Raw genomic sequence first — 24226 nt, 5'->3', positions numbered from 1 at the left:
CAATTGACTAGAGGAATAATAGTCAAGGGATTTAATTGATGAAATTTAAACAATTCGAGGTCAATTCGTTTAAATTGAAAATTAAAGAATAAATTGACGGTTGTTAAACAATTGATGAATCAAAACAATGATTTTCCCTCTTATATATGCCTAGGGATGGTGCCGTCCAGACCCATATTTAAGAGATTCAATTGGGTCACTCTTTGGTGCTTGACATTGCAGATAACACCAATCCAGTCACATTATGGAGTTGATGAGACCAGTTGCTAGACAAGATGCCAAAGGGGTCCAATGTTATATATAGTGGCTTTGAATGCCAATGGAGTAGCCTCATTAGCCCCACCCTGAATTCCACAACCAAAACCACATACCTTTCCTTTGAAACCAAGTGCTCTGTTAACAAGTTTATCATACATGCAAGCTAAAGGAAATGTTTTTTTTTTTTTGAATGAATTAGTTAGAGTTGCAAGATTGACTCATATCTGAGGACCCAAGGATACTCCTGCATTAATAAATTGAAAATGTCCGGGGTTTAACTTAATGACTCAGGACCATCTGGAAAGTCTTGTTCCAACAATTGAGTGACTGTGAGAGATCCAAAACCCAAAAAAATGTAGGGTCACTAAGACATTCAAAGTCCAAAAAATTGTTCAGAAGTGATGATGACTCATTATGTGCATAGGTATAGTAATTCGCGATTTACCTCCTCTAAATTTTTAAGTAAAAGTTTTTGAGACTTAAGATTAGTCTAGTATAAACTAGAAACCTAAAGTATAAATAAAAAAAGTGCAAATACGGTTGACTTATGCATTGAGATTCTGTTGCCATCTTAAATGGTTAAGAAAATGAGAGTTTACATTCAAAAAGAAAATGAGAGTTTGAAATGTAAAAACATGACCTTCCACTAATCTTAATTATATGCTTAAAAAATGAAAGCTTTCACCTTGTTGCCACCACGCACGAGCATTACCAATAAAGTTTTACGTTTGGCTGGCGGTGAAGAAATAAAATTACGTTTCATATTTATTTCAAAATTACGCCATTATTAGGACTACTTTATCTTTATGAAGCAAAATGTATTAAAGATATCTTGACTGATTTGGTGATCCAACAAATGAGCTCCTGGAGTGATACAGATATCATGCCTGATTTGGTAGTCCAACCAATAAGCTCTAGGAGTGATCTGAAAGTAAAACTGTATTGTAGATATCATGATTGGTTTGGTGATCCAATAAAATGAACTTCTAGTGGTTTGATGGTCCAACAAATGAGCTCTTGGAATGATATGAGCTCACATTTGGAGTTTGTCAAGATGCACAATGCATGTATGTTCATTCTTAGCCACAGAAGAATCAATATGATGCACCAACAATAACAATTTGGTCTTTGGTTGACCCTTTCCACTTGATAAAAAACCTGGCTGGTTAAACGCAATGGAATTCGTCGAGTACTGCTTAAAATCGCATAGAACATGAAAGAATTTGAAACACCACAAACAATGCAAGAAGGAATAAGGAAAGCTACCTTCTGCATCAATAGCAATGCCTCTCTATAGCCATCTCAACTAAACTAGACCTCATCTTTAATATATTCCATTTTAGTGGTATTATGAAGTAGTCACTTAATCATGAGATTGCAAAAAAATGAATAAATAAATAAAAATAGCACCACATATAAGGACAAGTGCGCAATTGGTTCTTATTACTTTTTGAGGGGACATTAACAGAATTCCCTGAAATCATAATACAATATCCAAGTAATGAGCAACATTTCAAAGCATGCAAATTAAACTAAACTTATAGAGACATTTTGGTTGAACTTTTGTTGTGTATACTTGAGTCTTACTATAGCATCTTCCATGGTGATCCTCTCCGCTGGAAAATCATATGTGCATTCCATAGCTAATCTCATCACCATCAAGAAGCACTCCTCTATTTCTTGCCCTCCACCTTCTTCTCCTGTCACTAAATTGGAGTCAACAATCTCCATTATTGCATCAGGCAATGAATCAGACACCCATTTCCTCATGGTGAAGTCTCCATGGAACATCTCATCTGTGGGCTTCTTTCTCGTGAATACTTCCATTAGTAGAATCCCAAAACTGTATACATCTCCCATGCTGGATACTATTCCTGCACAACCATACTCTGCAATTGTGCAAAAAATATGAATATACAATTACTTCCATATATCCTAAACTTCAAGCTAAGCTACAAATTTAATTAGAAAGCTGAGTGAGTTCACCTGGAGCCATGTATCCAACTGTGCCCATGGTTTTTGTCTGCTTAGTGGCCTTATCTTTGTCCAGTAGCTTAGCTATACCAAAGTCACCAACATGTGCAACCATGTTTTCATCTAAAAGAATGTTGCCAGGCTTCAAATCACAATGAACCACCAGAAAAGAATGACCATGATGCAAGTACTCAAGAGCATTCCCAACATCCATCATTATTCCTAGCCTCTGATAGATATCTAGGAAATAATTATATGAATAGAGCCATTTGTCGAGGCTCCCATTGGGCATATACTCTAAAATCAGAGCTTTGAAGTCGAGGTTGGAGCAACTGGTTATTACTTTGACAAGATTTCTGTGTCGAATATTCCTTAGCACTTGGCACTCTACTTCAAAGCTTCTGATTGAATCGTGCACATCCAAATTGAAGACTTTTATAGCAGCAATCACCCCATCAACAAAAGTGCCCTTGAACACTGAGCTAAAACTCCCCCTGCCTATCAAGTTGCTCTCATCAAAACCTTCTGTAGCACGAAGAATTTCATAGTATGAAATCCTCTTGAGTGCAACATCAAGTGAATCTTCAGTCCGAGGTTCCCTTCGTTTGTTTCTCTTCCAGAAAGTAAGCAACCAAACCAGTAGAACAGCAACAACAAACACAGATACAAGAGATGACAAAACATACTTGAGAAATATGGCAATGTTTCTCGGTTTTCCTTTACCTTCTTTGCATTCCATGACATGGAATCGAGAAGGTCCACATAGTTCCTTGTTACCCATGAATGACTCCATGCTAAAATTTTTGAAAGGTCCACTATTTGGAATTCTACCGCTGAGATAATTGAAAGACATATTCAGATACACTAGATATTTGAGCTTTTCCATCGACTTTGGAATACCACCAGAGAGGCTATTATTAGATAAATCTAATGCTTGCAAGCTTATCAAACTATCAAATGATTTAGGAATACGACCATGAAGCCTATTTGATGATAGAGAGAGATTAAGCAAATTCTGAAGTTGCCCAATGGTGTCAGGAATTTCTCCAGAAAATTGGTTACCTGAAAGATTGAGGTATATCATGGTGTGCATACTTCCAATTTCATAAGACAAGGTACCACTAAGTAAACTGGAGGACATGTCCAGCTCTAAGACATCCTTGTTATTCCAGAAGCCAAGCGGAATAGTAGATGTAAATAAATTGGAACCTAGATATATTTTTCTCAAAGAGGATATATTTCCAAAACAGCTTGGTATGCTCCCTGAGAGCTTATTGTCTTCAAGATGCAATTCATATAAGTCCTTCAGATAGCATAAAGTGTTTGGTATTGATCCTTCAATTTTATTGTTATATACGAATAAACCCTGTAACCTCAGCAAATGTCCCAATGTTCCAGGAAGCGAACCTGAGAGGTTATTTTGGGACAAGTCCAAATAAATCAAGTTGATATAGTTACTAATTCCACTTGGAATACTGCCTTTCAAGTGACAATCAGCTGCATACAAGATTTTCAACGACGACGACTTATTGCCAACATCTAATGAGCTGGGAAGAACTGTGTTGAATGGATTGCCGGCCAAAATAACCCTTTTCAAATTCTTGCATTTCGACAATGAAGTGAGTAGGCTCAGCTCATTGGCCGATGGATCATTTGTGATATGGTTTCCTTCTATGTTAAAATATCGAAGTTGGTGTAAATTTTCAAACACCAAAGGTACATGGCCACTGAACATGTTATTCCCAAGATCAAGCGTTATGAGTTGGGAGGCATTTGATATAGTGCTAGGAATGGTTCCACTGAATTGGTTTTCAGCGAAAAGAAGTCCTTCAAGACTTGGTGAAATCCAATGTCTTAAGCCTGGTTGAAGATTGCCAAAAAACTTATTTGTTGACAGATCAATCACTTGTAATCCAGAGATGTTGAAAATGGAGGATGGTACTTCACCACTAAAATTATTTGTACCAAGTATCAATCCTTTAAGACTTGATAGCTTTCCTAGCTCTGGGGGAATATTACCATCCAAATTGTTTTCACTAGCAAAAAATTTCTCCAAAGTCGATATATTGCCAATTGAAGAGGGTATTGTACCAGTCAATCGATTTGCAAAAACTCTAAACGTTCGAAGGTTTGACAACTTCCCAATCTCTTTTGGTAAGTATCCTGTAAGTTATGTAAAAGTTTAGGAACCAATCCAAACTTTGAGTCTCTTTAGAGTAGCTCTGTTAGTTTCAACTCACAAATAAAGCAAATTAAAAATGAGTTGCATAAAATTAATCTCTTATTTTAAGTCTTATATTTTTATATTCATAATCAGATATGTTGTTACATTAATATTATTTTAACAGTAATTTTTATAATAATCATTAACTTATTCCAACCCACCGAACTTAAGATGCATTTGCGAGCTGAGAGTGGTTGGAGAGGTACGCAACAAGCATTATAGTGTAGGCCGTGGTTCAACTTACAAGATAAATCACTAATATAACATTCATTTTTAATATATTAAAGGTTCATTTTTATTTTTATTTTTTTTCAGTTCATTTGTTGTGTATTAAAAATTTATTTTTAAGTATACTATCTAAAATTAAACTTTTTGTACATTAAAATGATTATTTATCAGTAGTCCACCTCATAATTTGCTCTGATCCAACCATTCTCATTACACATTTATGAAAAAGAATATCTTTCTATCATCAATGTTGTTGAAAGGTGGAGATCCTACCTGGTTGGAAGACATTTCATCATAATGACTGATCACTACAGTCTGAAATTCCTTCTAGAACAGAAAATAACTACTGCTATTCAGAAAAAGAAGCTGGCTAAGCTACTTGGGATACATTATATAATACAATATAAAAAGGGGATTGACAATGGTGCTGCAGATGCCTTCACTAGGAGAATGACAAACCATGAGCCTGAGATGAATGATATCCTTAGTATCAAGCCCCAATGGATGGAGGAAGTGGCTGCAAGCTATGAAGGGGATATATGGGCTCAAGACAAACTAACTTCAGCCCTTATTACACCAGATGGGAATCCTAATGTAGGTGTCAAGGAAGGGTTAATCATATAAGCAAAGACTCTACATTGGGAACAAGGGCAAACTGAGAAATCAGCTGATGACTCAGATGCACAGCTCACCCTTGGGTGGTCACTCAGGGCAGAAAAGTACATATCACATATTGAAATCCCTATTTTACTGGGAAAAAATGAAGAAGGCAATAGAAGAGATGGTGAGGTAGTGTGATGTGTGTCAGAGGTGTATGGCAAAAAATGTGGCAACACCTGGGCTGCTCCAACCATTGACTATCCCTGATCAGGCATGGAAAGGAATTTCAATGGATTTCATAGAAGGGTTGCCCAAGTCCCAAAGTAAGGAAAGTCATTTTAGTAGTGGTGGACATGTTCACCAAGTATAGCCACTTCATTTCTCTCTCACACCCCTACTCAGCTGAAAGTGTGGCTTCAGAATTCATGGAGAACATCTACAAACTCCATGGATTGCCTGAGAGTATTGTGACTGATATAGGGACAAAGTGTTCCTCAGTCATTTTTGGCAAGCTATTTTCAAACAAATGAGAGTCCAACTATGTATGTCTACTGCTTACCATCCCCAATCAGATGGACAGACAGAGAGGGTAAACAAATGTGTGGAGACATACTTGAGGTGCATGGTATTCAACAGACCTAAATCCTGGACCAAATGGTTGCATTTGGCTGAATTTTGGTACAACACTAACTTCCATTCATCCCTACAGTGTACTCCCTTTCAGGAACTTTATGGTTACAAGTCTCCTATGTTGGCTTTGGGAGATGGCCACAGAACTGAGGGGAATGGATGGATAGCTAACAGAAAAACACTGATAGCAGTCTTGAGGAACAATTTGCAAACAGTCCAAAATAGAATGAAACAGCAAGCAGACAAGAAGAGAAGTGAAAGAGCATTCCAAGTTGGAGATTGGGTTTATTTGAAGGTGCAACCCTATAGGCAAGTGACTATGGCTGTAAGTAAGAACCAATATCAAGCTGTCATGGACCTTATCAAGTGATAGCAAGGGTAGGTGCAGTGGCTTATCGATTGGCCCTACCCAGGGTTCACAAAGGGCCATATCCCGTCTAGAAGGGGAAGTCTTGGCACACCCCATAGCAGCCTTAAACAAGAGGTTGATTAAAAGGAATAACCAGGCAGTGGTGCAATACTTGTGCAGTGGGAAAATTTGCCTGTGGAAGCAGCCACCTGGGAGGACTATCACCATGTTACTAAATAATTTTCCTCTTTTGATCTTTGGGGACAAGGATCCAGTGGAGGAGGGGGTAATGTAATTGCACCACTCTAACCCACCATTATATTCCCTCCAATATTTCTACCAGAGGCCAAAAGGGCCTAGTTGGGGCGGTTCACTGCCCCTGACCTCACTATTTTATAAAATTCCCTAAATCAAAATTTCATAAAGTTTTTTGAATTTACCTGTCAAGTTCATATCTCCAAGATAGAGATCCCGAAGAGATGACACGTTCCAGATGTCGCTAGGTAATCTTCCAGAGAGTTCATTGTGAGACATGGAAAGTACATGAAGTTTCCTGCAACTGGATAGAGCTTGAGGGATTTCTCCACGAATATGGTTTCTCCCAATGGCCAGAATCTCCAATTGTGGAAGGAGATAACAGAGGTCATTTGGAAGAGTTCCAGAGAGTTCATTCCTCTCAAAGTCAAGTGCTATTAAAGATGAAATATTGAAGATTGTCCAAGGCAAATCTCCTGAATGTATTAAAAGACATGAAGTATATATAAGTACGTACACATGGACATATTACATTCTTCTATATATTAGTATTATGTAAATTGGTAGCCATGCATATATGTCACTAAAACTAGACCAAAAACAAAAAACTCACCTGTCAAGTTGTTGCCATATAGATATAACATCTCGAGCTTGGAAAAGTTGCCAATTTCAGGTGGTATGCTTCCATGAAATTCATTGTCTCCTAAACTCAAAACTCTTAGTTCGGTACATTTGTGGAGACTTGATGGAATCTGACCACTCAATTGATTTGATCTGAGAGACAAGCTTTGTAGCTGCCTGTAGTTATCACAAATGCCCGCCGGAATAATCCCAGAGAGACTATTGTATTTCATGGCTACAAATTGCAAGGAAGAAATGTTGTATATAGTTGGGGGGATGTTTCCAGTGAGATTGTTGTAGGACAGATCCAAACTCTGGAGTTTGGTCAAGAATCCAATGCTTTCTGGGATTTGGCCATGGAAACTATTGGTGCTGATGTTGAAAGTTGCAAGGAATGAGAGGCCACCAATCTCCTCAGGAATGGTGCCGTTGAGACCCATATTGAAGAGATTCAATTGGGTCACTCTTTGGTGCTTAGCATTGCAAGTAACGCCAATCCAATCACAGTGTGGAGTTTGGAGAGACCAATTGTTGGACAAGATTTGAAAAGGGTCGGATGTGATTGCTCCTTTCAATGCCAATAGAGCAGTCTCATCAGATGTTGATACCGTGGAGGCCACAGCCTGATGAGTTCCCATGGAAAGGGATTGCACTAAAACAACCAAAACCAAAAACTGTTGCATTGATACTAACAAACTCATCATATTTGCATGCATGCAACCTACCCAATTACTTCTACTCAACTAAATGCTCAAGTTTTTTCTCTTTATAAGTGAGAGGCCATGAAATAAGATTTAACTTTTTAACTCCCATGCTTTTTGCCTGTGCAGTCCGGCTGGTTTGGTTTCTCACGTTTCAGGGCTGGTTTCTCACCTGAAACTCTGTGAGAAACACAAAAAATGGTTGCAACCATGTCTCTTTCTTCAAAATAAAATTTCAACTACGGTGGTTATAATTTTGGCTACTTAGTGTAATACTGGGAAGTGGGAAATTTTGACTGGTTAACTTTTATATTTGTGTGTCCCATGAGAACACACCCACAAGGTTTGAACTGGTTGACTTTTGACTTATATCTTTGGTTGAACCATGGGTGGCCTTGTAGAGCCACGTGGGTTGGGCTAGATTCAATTTTGAAAGCAAGATGGAATTGGGGATGGCCAATTGTTATATCGTGCACCAAGGCGCACAATGCATTGAGCGTCTTAAAAATTCTCTGTTTCGTATATATATAATTGTAGAGTAAAATACACATAAACTCCTAATATAATACACATAATCTTAACATAATATATAATAGATAATACATATAAACTCTTAACATAATATTCATAAACTCTTAACATAATATACTTAATTTTAACATAATACATAATACATATAAACTCTTAACATAATATACATAAAGTCTTATGGTGCACACTGCATTGTGCACCCTGGTGCACGACATAATTTGTCTGGGATGACTTATTTTCAAAGAATAATTCGGTTTTGGATCGAGATACATTAATCTGCGTTGAAGGAGTTTGCTTATTGGTCTCAATTAATTTTTGGATCCAACATATAAGTGGGGTTCACCGGGAATGTGTTTAATGTGGGACAGACACGCTACTGACACGGCGTATTTAAGAACTTATAAGTTATTGAAATAAGGGTCAAATAAACCATCGAATTGCACATCAAAATGCAATTAGCTCATCGAACTAAAAAATAATTCAATTAGATTTTTAAACTACACAAAATCATGCAATTAGGTCTAAAATGACCTGTTAACCTTAAATTGTGCTGACGTGGCGGTTATCAATTTAAAAAATTAATTTTAAATAAAATAATTAATTAAAAAAAAAAAAAAAAAAAAAAAAAAAAAAAAAAAACTAGAACTGCCGGAGACGAAGTGGAGACGAAGGTCCCTTCGTCTCCATGGCCGGAGACGAAGGGATGGTCTCCGGCCATGGAGACGAAGGGATGGTCTCCGGCCATGGAGACGAAGCTTTGTCTCCTGGCAATGGAGACGAAGACTGCCGGAGACGATTCGTCTCCGGCAGTTTTAGTTTTTTTTTTTTAATTATATAATTTTAATTATTTATTTTATTTTAAAATATATTTACACATTATTTTTAAAATTGGTAACCTGCATTTCAGGTAACAAGTCATTTTGGACCTAATTGTATGATTTTATGTGGTTCAGGGACCCAATTGCATTATTATTGAGTTCGATTGCCTAATTGTACTTTGGTGTGCAATTCAGTAACCTATTTGACCCTTATTCCTAACTTATTTTAAGTTGTTAATAAGTTATAAGCTCTGTTTGTTAATATTTCCAAAATAAGTTATAAGTTCTGTTTGAACAAAACTCAATATTTCAATTATGATTTTGCATTATTGAAATGGTTTAGGTCATTATAGTATTAATATTTTTTGTATGTATTTCTATAATAGTACAATTGTACATTACTTTATAAATATTGAACTATTGTTTTTTATCGGATAAAATTGTTCTTACATTATTGTCAAGCATGTGTGACCTAACTACAAAGTTGTTGATCATAAATACAACTACACCAAGACTCTAAAACTACAATTTTCCAAAAAAATTTGACAATGTTGACATCTCACCGACTCCAATTGAATAAGTTTACATATCATTCTCAGAATTTTATCAAAGCATGAAAATTTTTGAAGAAATTTGCAAGTTAATTTTACTACTCCCTCCGTCTCATTTTATGTGTCGGGTTTGGTTAACAAGGCTTGACTGATGCTATTTATAATTTTTTTTTAAAAAAAAAAAAGTTAACGAGGCTTTTTTTTTTAAGTTATTTATAATTTAAATTTTATAATTGTCATTGATAAACTCCCAAAATAATTTGTCTCAACAAGAATGGAAATAAAAAAAAAAATCAATGACTTCATTGTTGTGGATGAAAAGTAAGTACCCCATTTTATTACTCTTATTAAATTATAAATAAATGAGTAGCTACAACAAAAAATAATACATATGCATTTAACTAATTTAGAATTAGATGTTTATAATGCTTTTATTCAAAAAAAAATTATTCATTATAAAAAATTTTAAATATATATATATATATATATATATATATATATATATATATATATATATATATATATATATTTTATTAGTTATATTATCTTTGTTTTCTTCAATTCAAAGATTTCTTACCTTCAAATTCATTAATTAATTATATTCACTACATTACAAAGTTGCAAACATTTATTTTAGTGTCAATTATAATATATCTCTCATATATTATCTTGCTTTTATACACTTTGAATTACTGATTTAAATAAACAAATTCAACATTGAATACCTATGCATCAACACTTTTTATATAATCTTGAATTGATAGAAGTACTTATTTAAAAATAATCATCACAATGTGCGTGAAAGACTAATAATAATTATACACATCAACCAATCTATCACTTGACTAATCCCCATCACTTGTAGGAATCAAATCCGGATTATTCCAGAATTTTCTCCACAAAAAAAAAAAAAAAAAAAAAAAAAAAAAAAAAAAAAAAATCATTTGTCACTTGAGCTACCCTATTGGGTTTAATGACCCTAATTTATCAAGTGATATAAACTTCTCCCAAGTCCCAACTCTATAGAAAATATATCAAATTAGTCGGTATTATTAGTAGACAGGCATTGTGTTGGGCATTGTAGTTGGCATGAATGGCGGCAATCATAGTACACAAATTGGCTTTCATGCATGCCTCTTGCCATGGAAAAAATTGACTTCCATTCCCACGACACCTAACTATTTCTTTACATATCTAATAATCCAATCAATACCAACAAAGATGGCTCAACTTTTCTTATACTTACTTTCCATTAATTTATGCTCTCCCCCCATAAAGTCACAAAGCCAGCTCTAAAGACTATAACCCTATGTTCAAAAGCCCTCCTACCCCACCAGGTTTAATAATATTACACACTGGTCAAGATTCCTACTATCAAAGATTCATATATATAATATTTATCAAAACTTCTACGTGTTGTGTTAGCATTAGCAAAAATCAAACTCATGAGTATCTAAGTATGAAAATCACGTTTTACCTATTCGATCACTCATTTCAAGACATATTGTACTCAGTGTTGCAAAAATCTCGTCTAGCTCTGCTGAACCTATATGCATGCAAAAATACTCTTGGGAGAGCTGGTTTGATTGGGGCAGACCGAAATTCAATTGAATTAGTCTCACTTTGCATGGTGTAGATACTAATGATGCTCGAGCTTTTGTTCATCTGTCTTCTTACCCTACAAAGGGTGCATTGGCCTAGCCAATTATTTACCCCCTTTTAGCTAGCTATGGACCATATATACTCATAATGTACACATACAGACAGCATACCCAACAGAACATCCAAAATGACAACATATGACATTGTTTTATTCCCAGTAGTATAGTCTCCATCAACATGATTTGAGTGGCCATTGTTTTTCACATTCTGTCCTTGCAGTTGCAAGGATATATATGTATACAAAAAAAACATCATGTTATCAAAACTTAAAGAATAGTTACAAAAGCTGTAAATTCTTTGACAACTGTTTAAGCGGTTCACATGTGTGATCTCATGAAGTCGGTATGTCAGTTAATATTTTGGAGCTATGAATGTCAATAAGTAGAAAAAACAAACTAGAAATATTGAACGAACAAACAAGATAGGTCGGGAAAGGCCTGCGATAAGAACAAGAGTGTTACTGTTACACAGCCTCCTTTTACTTATCCACATATAGAAACAGTAAAAAATAAACTCTTACCAACTGATTTAAACGAAGATTTACCTCCAAAATTAAAACACCCTTCCTCTCGACAAGGAAAACGGGATAAGGTTAAAGGGCACTGCTGGCGGGCAGTCTTTCGAGTGCTTCCATGACGTGCCTCATCGAAGGTCTCTTTTCAAGATTTGTGTGCACACACGCCATTGAAATCTTCAGAACGGCAATCATTTCATCTTCTTTATCAGCATCTTCAGCTAGATATGGGTCCAAAACATCTGAAAGTGGCTTCTTTTCGTCAATGCAAAGGTGAATCCAGTTAACAAGGTCCATTTCCGAGGATCCCAACTGTACTACCGGTGATCTTCCAGTAAGCATTTCCAATAAGATTACTCCATAGGAGTACACATCCCACTTCTGCGATGGCTTCATTACCTTAAACGCCTCTGGAGCTTGGTAAGGGGATCCTAAAGCTCCGGTTGAAACAATTGTTGACGTTTCTGATGGCCCGCTGCCTGGTAGTCGTTGTTTCTCAGAGGCCATTCGAGTGGACAGCAGAGTTGGGGAGCCTCCAGCTATGTTAGCAAGACGCCCAAGTCCAAAATCGGAGATTTTAGGTTCCATATCATGTCCAAGCAATATATTTGATGGTTTCAAATCACCGTGGACATATTTTTTAGGGCTATACTCGTGCAAATAAACCATTCCTTTAGCAGTTCCCTTCATAATGCTCAATCGCACAGACCATGAAAGAGGCATAAAGGACACCATTCCGGGTTTTCCTAAAGCCATTAATAGAAACAAGATAACAAATTATCATTAACACAATATATAAATTGAAAACTTATGGAACATTGGAAATAACTACGGACTTGTAGGTGTGAAAATTACCATGAATTGCTGTGGAAAGGTTTCCGTTTGGAACAAAGTCGTATATCAATAGCTTCTCATCCACTGACCAATAATAGGCTCTAAGAGTTACAACATTAGGATGCCTTAGCTTCCCAATTGCTTCGACTTCTGTTTGAAACTCTTTCAATCTTTGCGATCCACCTTCCCCGAGTCTTCTCACAGCCAAGTTAAGCCCATCTTCAAGCACAACTTTATAGACAATTCCAATGCCACTCTTACCGAGCACAAAAGCAGATGCTTTGAGAAGCTGATCTAAATCAAACGCCACTTGGTTGTCCAGTGGGACGAGATCACATTGTTCTACATGTTCTGATAAAGTCTCGGACACCTCCTTCCCAAAGCATAAGCATTTATTTCTTCCATTTCCTCCCTTTCCAAAACCATGCCCGCTCTCATCGTGTCTCGTTCCACAAGGACAGATTCTTGCATAACAATATGAGAACAGCAAGCCAATAAAGCAAATTCCAATCACATCACTCACAATTATTGCAGATATGGCACCTTTACTCAGCCTCCTTTCGTGATCCACTGTGCCTTGTGGAGGATAGTTATTGGGCAAGGGTGGATACAAGGAAGGTGAAATAGCATCACCTCCCGAAGAACACAGATTCTTCAATGGAGGACCGCATAGCCCTGAATTCCCAAGGAATGCAGTTGGTCCTCTATTCATTAGAGCACCATTTTGCGGGATTGGACCACTCAAATTGTTATACGTGAGATCAATATAAACTTTCTCAGGAAGGTTACCAAGACTTGATGGGATCGAACCACTAAATCTATTATGAGACAAATCAATGGTTCCTTCCAAATTAGACAAATTTCCCAAGTCACTAGGAATCAACCCACTGAACTCATTGTGTGAAAGGTCAAGGTTTACCAATGAAGCCAAGCTAGCCCCAAAACCATTCGGCAAAGAACCACTAAAATTATTCACACTCAAATCAAGTTTCTTCAATCTTTTACATTGAATCAGTGTTGCAGGCAAAGACCCATTCAAGAAATTCTGAGAAATATACAAAGTTTGAAGGTAATTAAGCCCCCCAACCTCAGAAGGCAAAGGCCCAGACAAAGAATTCCCATTAAGAACCAAACTTTGCAAACCTAGAGCTCTAAAGAGACCAGGAGGGATGCTTCCATTAAGCCTATTATTCCTTAAATTCAAATGTCTGAGCTCAGAGAGTGAGCCAAGGGAAGAAGAAAGAACCCCAGATAGGCTCTTCTTGGGAATGGTCACAGAGACAACTCTCTGGTCCTTGCAAGTAATACCATTCCATGAACATGGGGTTTCATCAGAGTAATTCCAGTTATTCAGTGACCCTTCTGGGTCTTCTAAAACAGATTGCTTGAAAGACAAAAGGGCTTTTGCTTCGTCATTCAAAGAACTCACCAGAGCTTGCGAATTGCAGAAAATCAATATGAACAATGCCAAAGCTAACATTTTTTTCCTTTCTTCCAAGAAAATGTGGGTGAAAAAAAAAGAAAAGTTGGGTGTCAAAGAGCTTACCTTTGTGCAACTGAAAACCAAGTTGAGGCAGAGAAAGTTTAGAGAGAGAAACAATGGAGGTCAGGAGAGCGAGTAAAAAAGCAAGCTTTGACAGTGAAGTAGTGAGAGAAGAAAAAGGGTGTCTTGGAGAATGAGAAAGAATGCAGCGGGGCATTTGGGCAATAGACTAGACATTAACACCATTTGTTTCTTTTCACCTTTACTTTGTTTTCTTTTTCTATTGTTTTGTTTTGTTTTGTTCTTTTTCCAGGAGAATAAATACAAGACAAAATGTTTAGGAAGAAAAAAATCCATAAAAAAGAAGGTTGCTAAGAGAATCCTAGAAAGCCAAATTTGCAACTATTCTTGTAATTTTATATTATTTTAAACTCGAATGTATCTCAATCTCTATAAATATTACTTTCTTCTCCGTATCATTTTACTTAACCACAAAGTTTCAAATTTGAATCTTTGAAACAACAATCTAATGGTCTTTGACCAGACTATACTACAGTTTTTAAGATCTTTATATATTAACGAAGTGAACATATTTCTATTGGAGTAATAATAATTAATTCAATAAGTGATTGATTAACGAAGTGAACATATTTCTATGAGCAGACCAAACGCTTTGACTGCGCTTCATCCCACCACCTGCGACTTTGACCAGACTACAGTTTTTAAGATCTTTATATATATATATATATATATATATATATATATATATATATTAGTTTTACACTCATATTATGCGAATGTGTTAACGTCCAATTTTTATATTTAAAAAAATATTTAAAAGTATATCAATATAAAATTATATACGAAAAGTTCATACATAAGTAATTAAATGTCGAATTTATTTATTTAAATATATAACTTAAAATATATGAATACAAGATAATATAGAAAATTCATTATTATTATTATTATTATTATTATTATTATTATTATTATTATAATATATATATATAGGTATAAAGTTTTATAAATATTAACTCAATAGAGTAGTTTTAGTGACAAATGAGCTCTTTTTGTGGGGGAGAATTATGGGATAATCCGGGTTCGATTTTCACAAGTGACGATTTCCTCTGAGCCAACTTCTGTGCCGAGAGCGAATCGGGTGGACCCGGACCACATTGTGATTTACATAAAAAAAAAAAAAAGTTTTATAAATATTATAAAATTTTGTTTATTTTCAAACGTTAAATCTACTAGATCAATGGTTTGAATTTGATCATATATAAGTTCTTACATATATATAAGCTCTTATCTGGAATTATATATATATATGTGTGTGTGCGTGTGCGCGCGCGCGTGCTTCTCCAATCTTTTAAAACTTGCTCGTTGCAAATTAAGAAGAGATAGATAAAAAAAAATTATACGTTAAACTCGATTTAGATTCTATACGACTGTAAACTTGAATGAGGGAAAAAACAAATTGCCCAACAATTAATTTTAAAAAGATACTTGTTGAAATAGCACTGCCAAGCATTGAAAAACACTTTCCAGGTGATTGAATGGGTGAAACATTATTTTTATACTACAAAATTATGAATTCAATTATCATCAATAGTACTCTCTCAGTCGAATTTATCCCATAGTCTTTCCCGTCCCTATTACACAGATGCAAGATTTACCTAGTATACATCACTGTATAGTTACGTTACTATAGGTTTTCCTCGTCACAAAAAATAATAATAAATAAAATCAAAACACCCTTGCTTGGAGAAGAAAATATGTATATGCTCACTACTTAATTATAAATAATTAAAGTTAAGATTTTTGGTTTCCAATACTTTTTAAGAAAAATGATATTCCTTTTTTACTAAAATCACTATATAATATTCACTTGTTGAAGTCTTATCAAATACTTTTAATTTTAAGCTTTGTATTTGTCTCATATATACAGAAAGTAAAATTAAAGATGATAGATCCAAGTGTGGGGCAGTAGCGACCCCACGGTACAGTACATGTACTTTATTTAGAGTTTCATATAAATATGATATTTGTAATTCTGGATGTTCTACTATACCATCACTATTATTAATAAAAGAATAACTTTACTTCTGTAGATGTAGACACCTGACCTATCGAACCACGTAAATCTGAGCTATTTTTGTTCTTGTTTATATCTCAACACTAAAAATATAATTCTATCTAAATATAACAAATTAAGTTGATCGACATGCACCTGTCATCCATTAGTTGTTATGTGTTCAACATTTAATTTATATGTGATCAACAAACTTTATAGCATAATAAATTTAAGAACTGTATAAGATTATATTTATAATATATATGATAGCATAAATTAGACTAAGATAGGAGTCTAAAGTTACTACTACGTTGGTATAATTTTCTTAAAGTCGTGAATTATGTTGTGGCGTGATGGAAGGAGGAATAAAGTCTATAAACATTCCGTGTGAGCTGAGGCGCAGCTGACATGAGGGTGTAATTAAGTATATTATTAAACCTTAACTTTTCTCCGGTTTCAATTATCAATGGAGGCGCCAGAGGATTTAAGACTACTCCATACCCAAAGCTAAGGATTGAATACTTGACTTTTGATTGATGATGAATGAGTCACTTCCACTCAACCACATACTCAGATTAAAAGGCAATAACTCAATAAGTTATTATATAAACCGTGCTTAAGTCACTCTTATACAATCAGTGGTTAGTATTTAGGGAATGTATTCAATCATGACTTTTATAGATTTTCAAATCGATAGATTTTAATAAATTTTTATTGACTTTCATAAAGTCGTTCAAATATTTTTAAATAATAATAATAATAATAATAATAATAATAATAATCTATCTATACTACTTATAAAAACAAAATCGCACTTTTAGAACTTTCCGCCAAAATGACCTCATAAGCTATTAATAATATATAATAAAATCTAATAATTATTATGGTAAGTAATAGCTCAATAAATGTGACATCTTTTATATACATATTTTTATACTTAATGTATAATAATAATAGTATAATAGCACAATATTAATATATTTATCTAATAATTATTATGGTAATTAAGGAATTAATTACACAAGTATAATTGACTAATGATTATTATGATAATTAAACTAATAATTACCATAATAATAGTATAATTACAATTAAACATGGGTCATTGAATTTTTTTTAATAATTGTTACAATTAAATTTTTGATAATATATATATATATAAATATATATATATATATATATATATATATATGAAAGTTAATTGCACAATTTTAGTATAATTACCTAATAATTATTATGGTAATTAATGAATTAATTGCACATATATTAGTATAATTGACTAATAAATATTACATTGATTAAGCTAATAATTATATCAATATTAATATAATTACAATTAAATATGGGTCTTTAGATTTTTTTTCCTACTAATTACAATTAATTCATTCAGATATATGAAGGAGGAGGAAAAAAGTAAATGTGATATGGTGGAAGGGAATATATTTAAGATATGAAAAGTATAATTGTATAGATATTAATATAATTGTCTAATAATAATTGTCTAATAATTATTATGGTAATTAAGCTAAACATGTGTCATTGTATTTATTTATTTTTATCCATGTATCGCACGCGCATCACACGTGCACCGCACGGGTAGTTGAGCAATTCTTCGCTCGAATTCAAACAATAATAACATAGAAAACATTATTGTGTTAAAGGATCAAGTCATCGCAACTGGGCATGCACTCAATATTAGTCCTCTCATCTAATGATTAGCTTAATCACAACGATTATCTCTCCACTACTTGTCAAGTTGAGGTGTGGAGGTTACGGAGGCGAGGGTATTTTATTTTGCCTTGTGTGGATAAGTAATAATCACAATTGTGATGAAGATGGGGATTTCTTACTAACCTGATCTCATAATATATATATATATATATGCAAATTGAATGGAACATTAAGTGCTAGTAATCAAGATTGTGGTTAGGGGCAGCAAGCACGGTCTGTGCATATTGAGGACATGCATCAATAAAGTTGGAGACGGGGACCAAATTGAATGCCCAAAATTGTCTTGTTTCGTTTGTTTTTAATATCTAAAGTAATAGAGATTCGAATTCATGACCTTTGACATGATTCTGATATCAAATTAAAGACATAATTCTGATATCAAATTAAAGCATGTGTTACATCTCAACTAAAAGTTTAAACTGATAGTTGAATTGCACATTTATATTTATATATATTATATACTCAACATTTTTAACATCAACCAAGAACAACACATACGTGGTACCACTTTTTTGGTCTTCTGCGTCGAAGCATATGCTACAACTGCAATGGGGGATTGGAACACTTCTTTGATGTTTCTTTTTCTTCAATTTAAAAAAAAAAAAAAAAAAGGGTTTTGTCATCTTTTATCTCTGGGTGTAATATTATAGTTATCAAGCTAATTGTAATCCATTAATGTTGTCAATGCGCCTCCTCGGTGTACTGTGGAGTGTCAACCATAGCCTAATAAAGTTATTGTATCGAAATATCTAGTCCCAACAATTCCTGTGTTGCTAGTGGACTTACTTGTACTTAGTAAAATGATGTTTATATCATTTTCTTTTTTGTATTAAATACAATATACTCAATTAATGATCTCACTTGGAGTGTCATAACTTATTGTCCATTAGTTACTTCTAAATTATTGTACCTCACAACAAATTAATTTGATTATCCGTATAAGATAATACAATATGTCATGTAACAAAGTTGGTAATTAAATTATCAAATGAAAAATTTAGCAAAAAACTTCATTTCATAATAAGGGGTTTTTCCATTCATTTTATGTGTTTTAATAATCTCAATTTTTGGCCCAATAGTTTGGATATCTCATGGTCCAAAAGGAAAAAAATAATGAGATTGATGCCACTACCGTCTAGAGGAAGTTCCTCTGGAAAGACCCAGAAGAAAATCTGGAAGACAAACCCTTTGACATATTTTGGGCGTCAAGTTTGACACTTTGTCTTCTAACTTTCAAATCCTTTTCGCGATCCCAAGGTTTCCATGGATGGTTTCCTTCCCATTCTTCTTGCTTTGCTTTTTTCTTGGACTTGCTCCCACCTTTCTCTTGATGCTTTTCTACCAAAGATTTTGATCGTTTAGCCTTGTTGTACTGATCCACAAGTGCAGCATTATCTGCATTTTCCCTTTTCGTATCCTGTTCTTTAGAAGCATAATTCATTTTGGCTTTCAGTGCTCTATCTGAAGGAGTATCTGTCCAGACACTAGTATCACCCCGCCCCTCCTTGGAACTCTTGCTAAATGTTGTTGAACACATTGGCATGCGGCCAGGTTTTCTTTCTGGAGGGAGGGTTGTCATCCATTCATCTCTTTTTGGTGTTTCTAACAGTATATCATCACCCTCCATGGATATACCTTGCAAACGTCTCCACTGTGCAGCTTCACGCATGGCTTGCAAATCTGCCTTCATTTCCTCCTGCTCCTCCTTGAGCTTTATTTTGTCATCCAATGCTTTTCTCTTATCTGGGTCTTGTAAATCTTTAAACGCTTTGTTGAGTTTAACAAATGCTTGGTGAGCTTGAGGATGAGAACATTTGTCAGGATGCACCATAAGAGACAACTTCCAGTACCTCTTCTTCATGTTTTCACTCGCCATATTTCTGTTCACTCCCAAAACATCATAGCCATTATTGTCTTCCTCAACTCCCATAATTCTAGTGATCTCTTCAAAACGCTCTGCTTCATTTGTGGACTCAGCCTCAGTCGCCACCGCAGGAGGCGGAGGTCCAATAAACTGTTGGCTATCGCTATCTTCCTCCCTCATCTCCTCCTGTGCTTCTGCAAGTAATTCAGCAGATGGCTTCGCAGGTCCAATCATCCTCTTTCTTGGAGCTGAGGTTTCTTCATTAGGTAGACTTAAATTAGCATTATAAGTGTCGCGACGGCGTTTCCTGCTGCGGTTGTGCCGGTGGATTTCCGAGTGGGACGATTCCGATGGAGATTGTGAAGGTGTAGAGGAAGTGGGAGAATCTTCCTCATGTCTGTGCTTCTTCTTTCTATTGGAATGGTCTCCCATGCTATCTCGATCGGAAACTTTGCTGCAGCTTTGTAGTTCGGAAAACGGAACTCCGCAATAGGGGTTGTGGGCGGGGTATTCGATTGATCATTAAATATATGAAATTGGGTATCTTTTCCCACTTCCTTTCTATATAGGAATAGGAAAATACTATATGCAGCTCATCCCAAATAACCAATAATTATTTTTGGAAAAAATAATTTAAATTTGGGATTATCTGCTGGAAACCTGTAAATTGGAAAATTGAATAAAATTGGTTAATTTAGAGATCCAATTATAGATTTTTTTAAGTACAGTGACTTAATTGTATTATTGTATGCGGTTCAATAGCCTATTTGACTCTTATTCTTTCTGTATATAATAGATAGATCGATGTTTGAGTTAAGATATGGCTGATCGAGTAGGGATCTAATCGAACCGCATGCTTGATCCCCCAACCACCACCCACGTACATCTCATTATACATGCCTTTATGATTATTATTGCCTCGCAAGTTTATATTGGGAAGGGTTCATGAGAGAATACTTCTCTGTCACATTCTTATAAAAAGTATGAACATATTTATACTCTTCGTCTTGAAAAACTAAAGGTTAAGATACTATTATTGCTGAACTTTTAAGTTTATAAAAATTATAAAATGTAGCATTTTCTTAAAAATTTTCAATAATTATAAAATTAATCATGCATTTTTTTTTCTAAAATTATCAAATATTGATGAACCCTAATGAATGATTGAGATCAGTTCTCACTTTTTACAGGAGGGCTCCGTTCTCATTTGATCTTGTGATATAACCGCTCATTAGAATTTATCAATGATTGAGACTTTTAGCAAAAAAATGTGAGAACAATTTTATAATTATTGAAAGATTTAAGTTTGCAATATTTATAAAACTAATTGTTCCATTTTCCCTTTATTTTTAGCAACTCTCAATTATTGATAGATCCGTCGGATTCATCAATATTGAGAATTTTAGTAAATAAAGAAAAAACACGTCAATTTTATAATTATTTTAAACTTTCAAAATTAAAATATTTATAAAACTAATCAAATTCATTTTCTCCTTATTTTTCAACAACCCTCCCTCGTTAATATATACCAAAATGAATAGAACTCATACTAAAATAATTCAAACTTTTTCCACTAGCGAATGCTATTTGATTTTCAATTTTTTTTTTTAAATAGTTCATGTTATTTAGCACCCAAACGGCCAAAAGACAAAAATAATAAATAATAATAATAATAATAATAATAATAATAATAATAATAATAATAATAAATCCATCACATATTCGCCTTTTGCACTATATACCCACCTCGTGAATGTTTACATATTTTTCTTGGTTCTTGGTACATACATGATCAAAATGATGAAAGTGATATTTGAACCAAATATAAGATTTGAAAAAGGACAATAACACAACAAATTATAGATTTGGAGCTCAAGGCTCAAGGAACAAAAGAATCGCAAATTATGTTGTGCAACCGAATGCACCTTGCAAGGTGCATACGGTTGCAAAACGGCGCCGTTTTGATTAAAAAAACGCGCGTCTCACTTAAAGAAGAAATCATGTTCGATTCTCGGCAATAGCATTTTTATATATTCACAAATTCATAACTATATATCCACAAATTCATAACTATATATCCACAATGAATGAATGAATGAATGAAGTAAAAATCCACAATGAATGAATGAATGAAGTAAAAATCCACAACGAATGAACTAAATATCTACAATGAATGAACTAAATATCCAGAAATTCATAACTATATATCCAGAAATGCATAACTATATATCCACAGTGAATGAATGAAGTAAATATCTACAATGAATGAACTAAATATCCACAATGAATGAACTAAATATCCATAAATTCATAACTATATATCCACAAATTTATAACTATATATCCAGAAATTCATAACTATATATCCACAATAATGCTATTGCCGAGAATCGAACCTGAATTTTTTTTTTTTAAATGGAACGCGCGTTTTTAGTCAAAACGACGTCGTTTTGCATCGTATGCACCATGCGCATGGTACATTCGGTTGCACAGCATAACTATTGCAAAAGAATTGCCTTTGCAACTATATATATATATGAAGGATCCTAATTAAACTCCGGCGTTTCGTTGCTTCCCCTAATGCCAAGAAGGTGGCTATTGCTTGTGGATCGTCTTTCCCCAATTGCTGATCGATCATCAGATCACCATTAGTCTTTATGATAAATTTTACTGTTTGTTTGTTGAGCATATATAATATAAAAATATAAATGTGCAATCTCAACTCACTATTAATATAAACTTTTTGTGGAGATAGAATTCAAAATTATGCAATGTTGGCAAGATTTAGACTTTGCCAATCAGCTAATAGCTATATCAGCTAACAACTATTTACTAAACACTCCATTATCAATTATCATGGGGGTGGATCATGCATGATCCACATTATAAGATATGTCATTAATATACAAATTTATTTTAATTTATTGAAAGTTCATTTTTAATGTACAACACGTTTATTTTTTTTGAAGGTTTACTTTTAATATACTATCTAAAAATTTAAATCTTAAATATATTAAACATGAACCTTTAATATACTACAAATTAACATTTATCAGTGATACACTTTGTAATGTGGATCATGACCCACAATAAAATTTGCCGGATATTTTGTATGTAGATTATGTGGTCTATTGGTTTCTTGTAAGTATGGCTGATTTTCGGGAGTGGTTGAACAGCTCTAATGCTTTCTATGCACTTCTTTTGCAATATATTATGATAGAATTAGTTTACTATCTTGCCATGATCTTGTGGTCTAATAACACTCGGGTTGGACTCCCATATGAGAGATTTTGAGTTTAAAAATATCGCAAATTATGTTGTGCAACTGAATGCACCATGCGCATGGTGTATACAACGCAAAACGACGTCGTTTTGGTTAAAAAACGTGCGTCACACTTAAAAAAGAAATCAGGTTCGATTCCCGGCAATAGCATTTTTATATATCCATAAATTCATAACTATATATCCACAGTGAATGATGAAGTAAAAATACACAATGAATGAACTAAATATCCCCAATGAATGAACTAAATATCTCCAATGAATGAACTAAATATCCACAATGATTGAACTAAATATCCACAATGAATGAACTAAATATCCATAAATTCATAACTATATATCCAGAAATTCATAACTATATATCCACAGTGAATGAATGAAGTAAATATCTACAATGAATGAACTAAATATCCACAATGAATGAACTAAATATCCATAAATTCATAACTATATATCCAGAAATTCATAACTATATATCCAGAAATTTTCATAACTATATATCCACAATAATGCTATTGTCGAGAATCGAACTTGATTTTTTTTTTTTAAAGTGAGACGCGCATTTTTAGTCAAAACGATGTCGTTTTGCATCTTATGCACCATGCGCATGATGCATTCGGTTTACACAGCATAACTATTGCAAGAATATGTTATGGGCCAATATTGACATGTAAGTCCCTCCCTATCTCCACTAATTTGGCCCAAAATATCAAAATACATAATTATGAAGCTGAATAAAATTGTATAATAGAAGGATCTTAAAAATTAAATTTACAACATGTTTCAAAAAATAGTTATAAATTTTATAAAGTTAATATTATTTACTTGGCTATTCTGCCCCGCCAAAGGGCAGCCCTATTGGCGGCTCTACGAGAGATATATATATATATATTTCTAAGTTGAATGATGATGTACATGTACCGCTCCTCAGCTCTGACCCCAAAAAAGAAACACAAATGAAATTCTTTCGTAATCTGATAAGTTCAAGCTATACATATGGCTACATGAAATGCACCCATGGTTTAATCATAATTGGCAT

General features: G+C 34.1%; 3 protein-coding genes across 3 annotated transcripts; all 3 read right to left on the bottom strand.

Moving 5' to 3' along the window:
* Positions 1–1693: 1693 nt before the first annotated feature.
* On the bottom strand, positions 1694–7852 carry LOC109156739 (probable LRR receptor-like serine/threonine-protein kinase At3g47570). The gene is made up of 4 exons (XM_019304572.1): positions 7132–7852; positions 6704–6994; positions 2245–4092; positions 1694–2147 (listed from the first exon to the last, which is right to left on the bottom strand). Exons 1-4 carry the CDS (start codon positions 7841–7843, stop codon positions 1786–1788), a joined length of 3213 nt encoding a protein of 1070 aa, XP_019160117.1. The 5' UTR covers positions 7844–7852; the 3' UTR covers positions 1694–1785.
* On the bottom strand, positions 3547–20395 carry LOC109156832 (GPALPP motifs-containing protein 1-like). The gene is made up of 3 exons (XM_019304689.1): positions 19177–20395; positions 4414–4417; positions 3547–3558 (listed from the first exon to the last, which is right to left on the bottom strand). The coding sequence occupies exon 1, from the start codon at positions 20335–20337 to the stop codon at positions 19177–19179; it is 1161 nt and encodes a 386-aa protein (XP_019160234.1). The 5' UTR covers positions 20338–20395; the 3' UTR covers positions 3547–3558; positions 4414–4417.
* On the bottom strand, positions 11619–14478 carry LOC109156828 (receptor protein kinase-like protein ZAR1). Its single transcript, XM_019304686.1, has 2 exons — positions 12772–14478; positions 11619–12662 (listed from the first exon to the last, which is right to left on the bottom strand). The coding sequence occupies exons 1-2, from the start codon at positions 14228–14230 to the stop codon at positions 11995–11997; spliced, it is 2127 nt and encodes a 708-aa protein (XP_019160231.1). The 5' UTR covers positions 14231–14478; the 3' UTR covers positions 11619–11994.
* Positions 20396–24226: the final 3831 nt, after the last annotated feature.

The sequence above is a fragment of the Ipomoea nil genome, unplaced genomic scaffold (genome assembly GCF_001879475.1).
Source record: "Ipomoea nil cultivar Tokyo-kokei standard unplaced genomic scaffold, Asagao_1.1 scaffold2759, whole genome shotgun sequence".
Lineage (NCBI taxonomy): Eukaryota > Viridiplantae > Streptophyta > Magnoliopsida > Solanales > Convolvulaceae > Ipomoea > Ipomoea nil.
The sequence above is the reverse complement of the archived record's forward strand: the minus strand, read 5'-3'. Positions and strand labels throughout refer to the sequence as shown.

What these genes read in the sequence shown, in the direction of transcription:
- LOC109156739 (XM_019304572.1), bottom strand. Translation starts at nt 7,843, where the DNA reads ATGATGAGTTTGTTAGTATCAATGCAACAGTTTTTGGTTTTGGTTGTT. An exon ending in ATATGGCAACAACTTGACAG is followed by an intron (nt 6,995 to 7,131) that starts GTGAGTTTTTTG and finishes TAATACATTCAG; the next exon opens with GAGATTTGCCTTGGACAATC. An exon ending in AGTTGGATACATGGCTCCAG is followed by an intron (nt 2,148 to 2,244) that starts GTGAACTCACTC and finishes GCACAATTGCAG; the next exon opens with AGTATGGTTGTGCAGGAATA.
- LOC109156828 (XM_019304686.1), bottom strand. Translation starts at nt 14,230, where the DNA reads ATGTTAGCTTTGGCATTGTTCATATTGATTTTCTGCAATTCGCAAGCT. An exon ending in CCTTTCCACAGCAATTCATG is followed by an intron (nt 12,663 to 12,771) that starts GTAATTTTCACA and finishes TAATGGCTTTAG; the next exon opens with GAAAACCCGGAATGGTGTCC.
- LOC109156832 (XM_019304689.1), bottom strand. Translation starts at nt 20,337, where the DNA reads ATGGGAGACCATTCCAATAGAAAGAAGAAGCACAGACATGAGGAAGAT.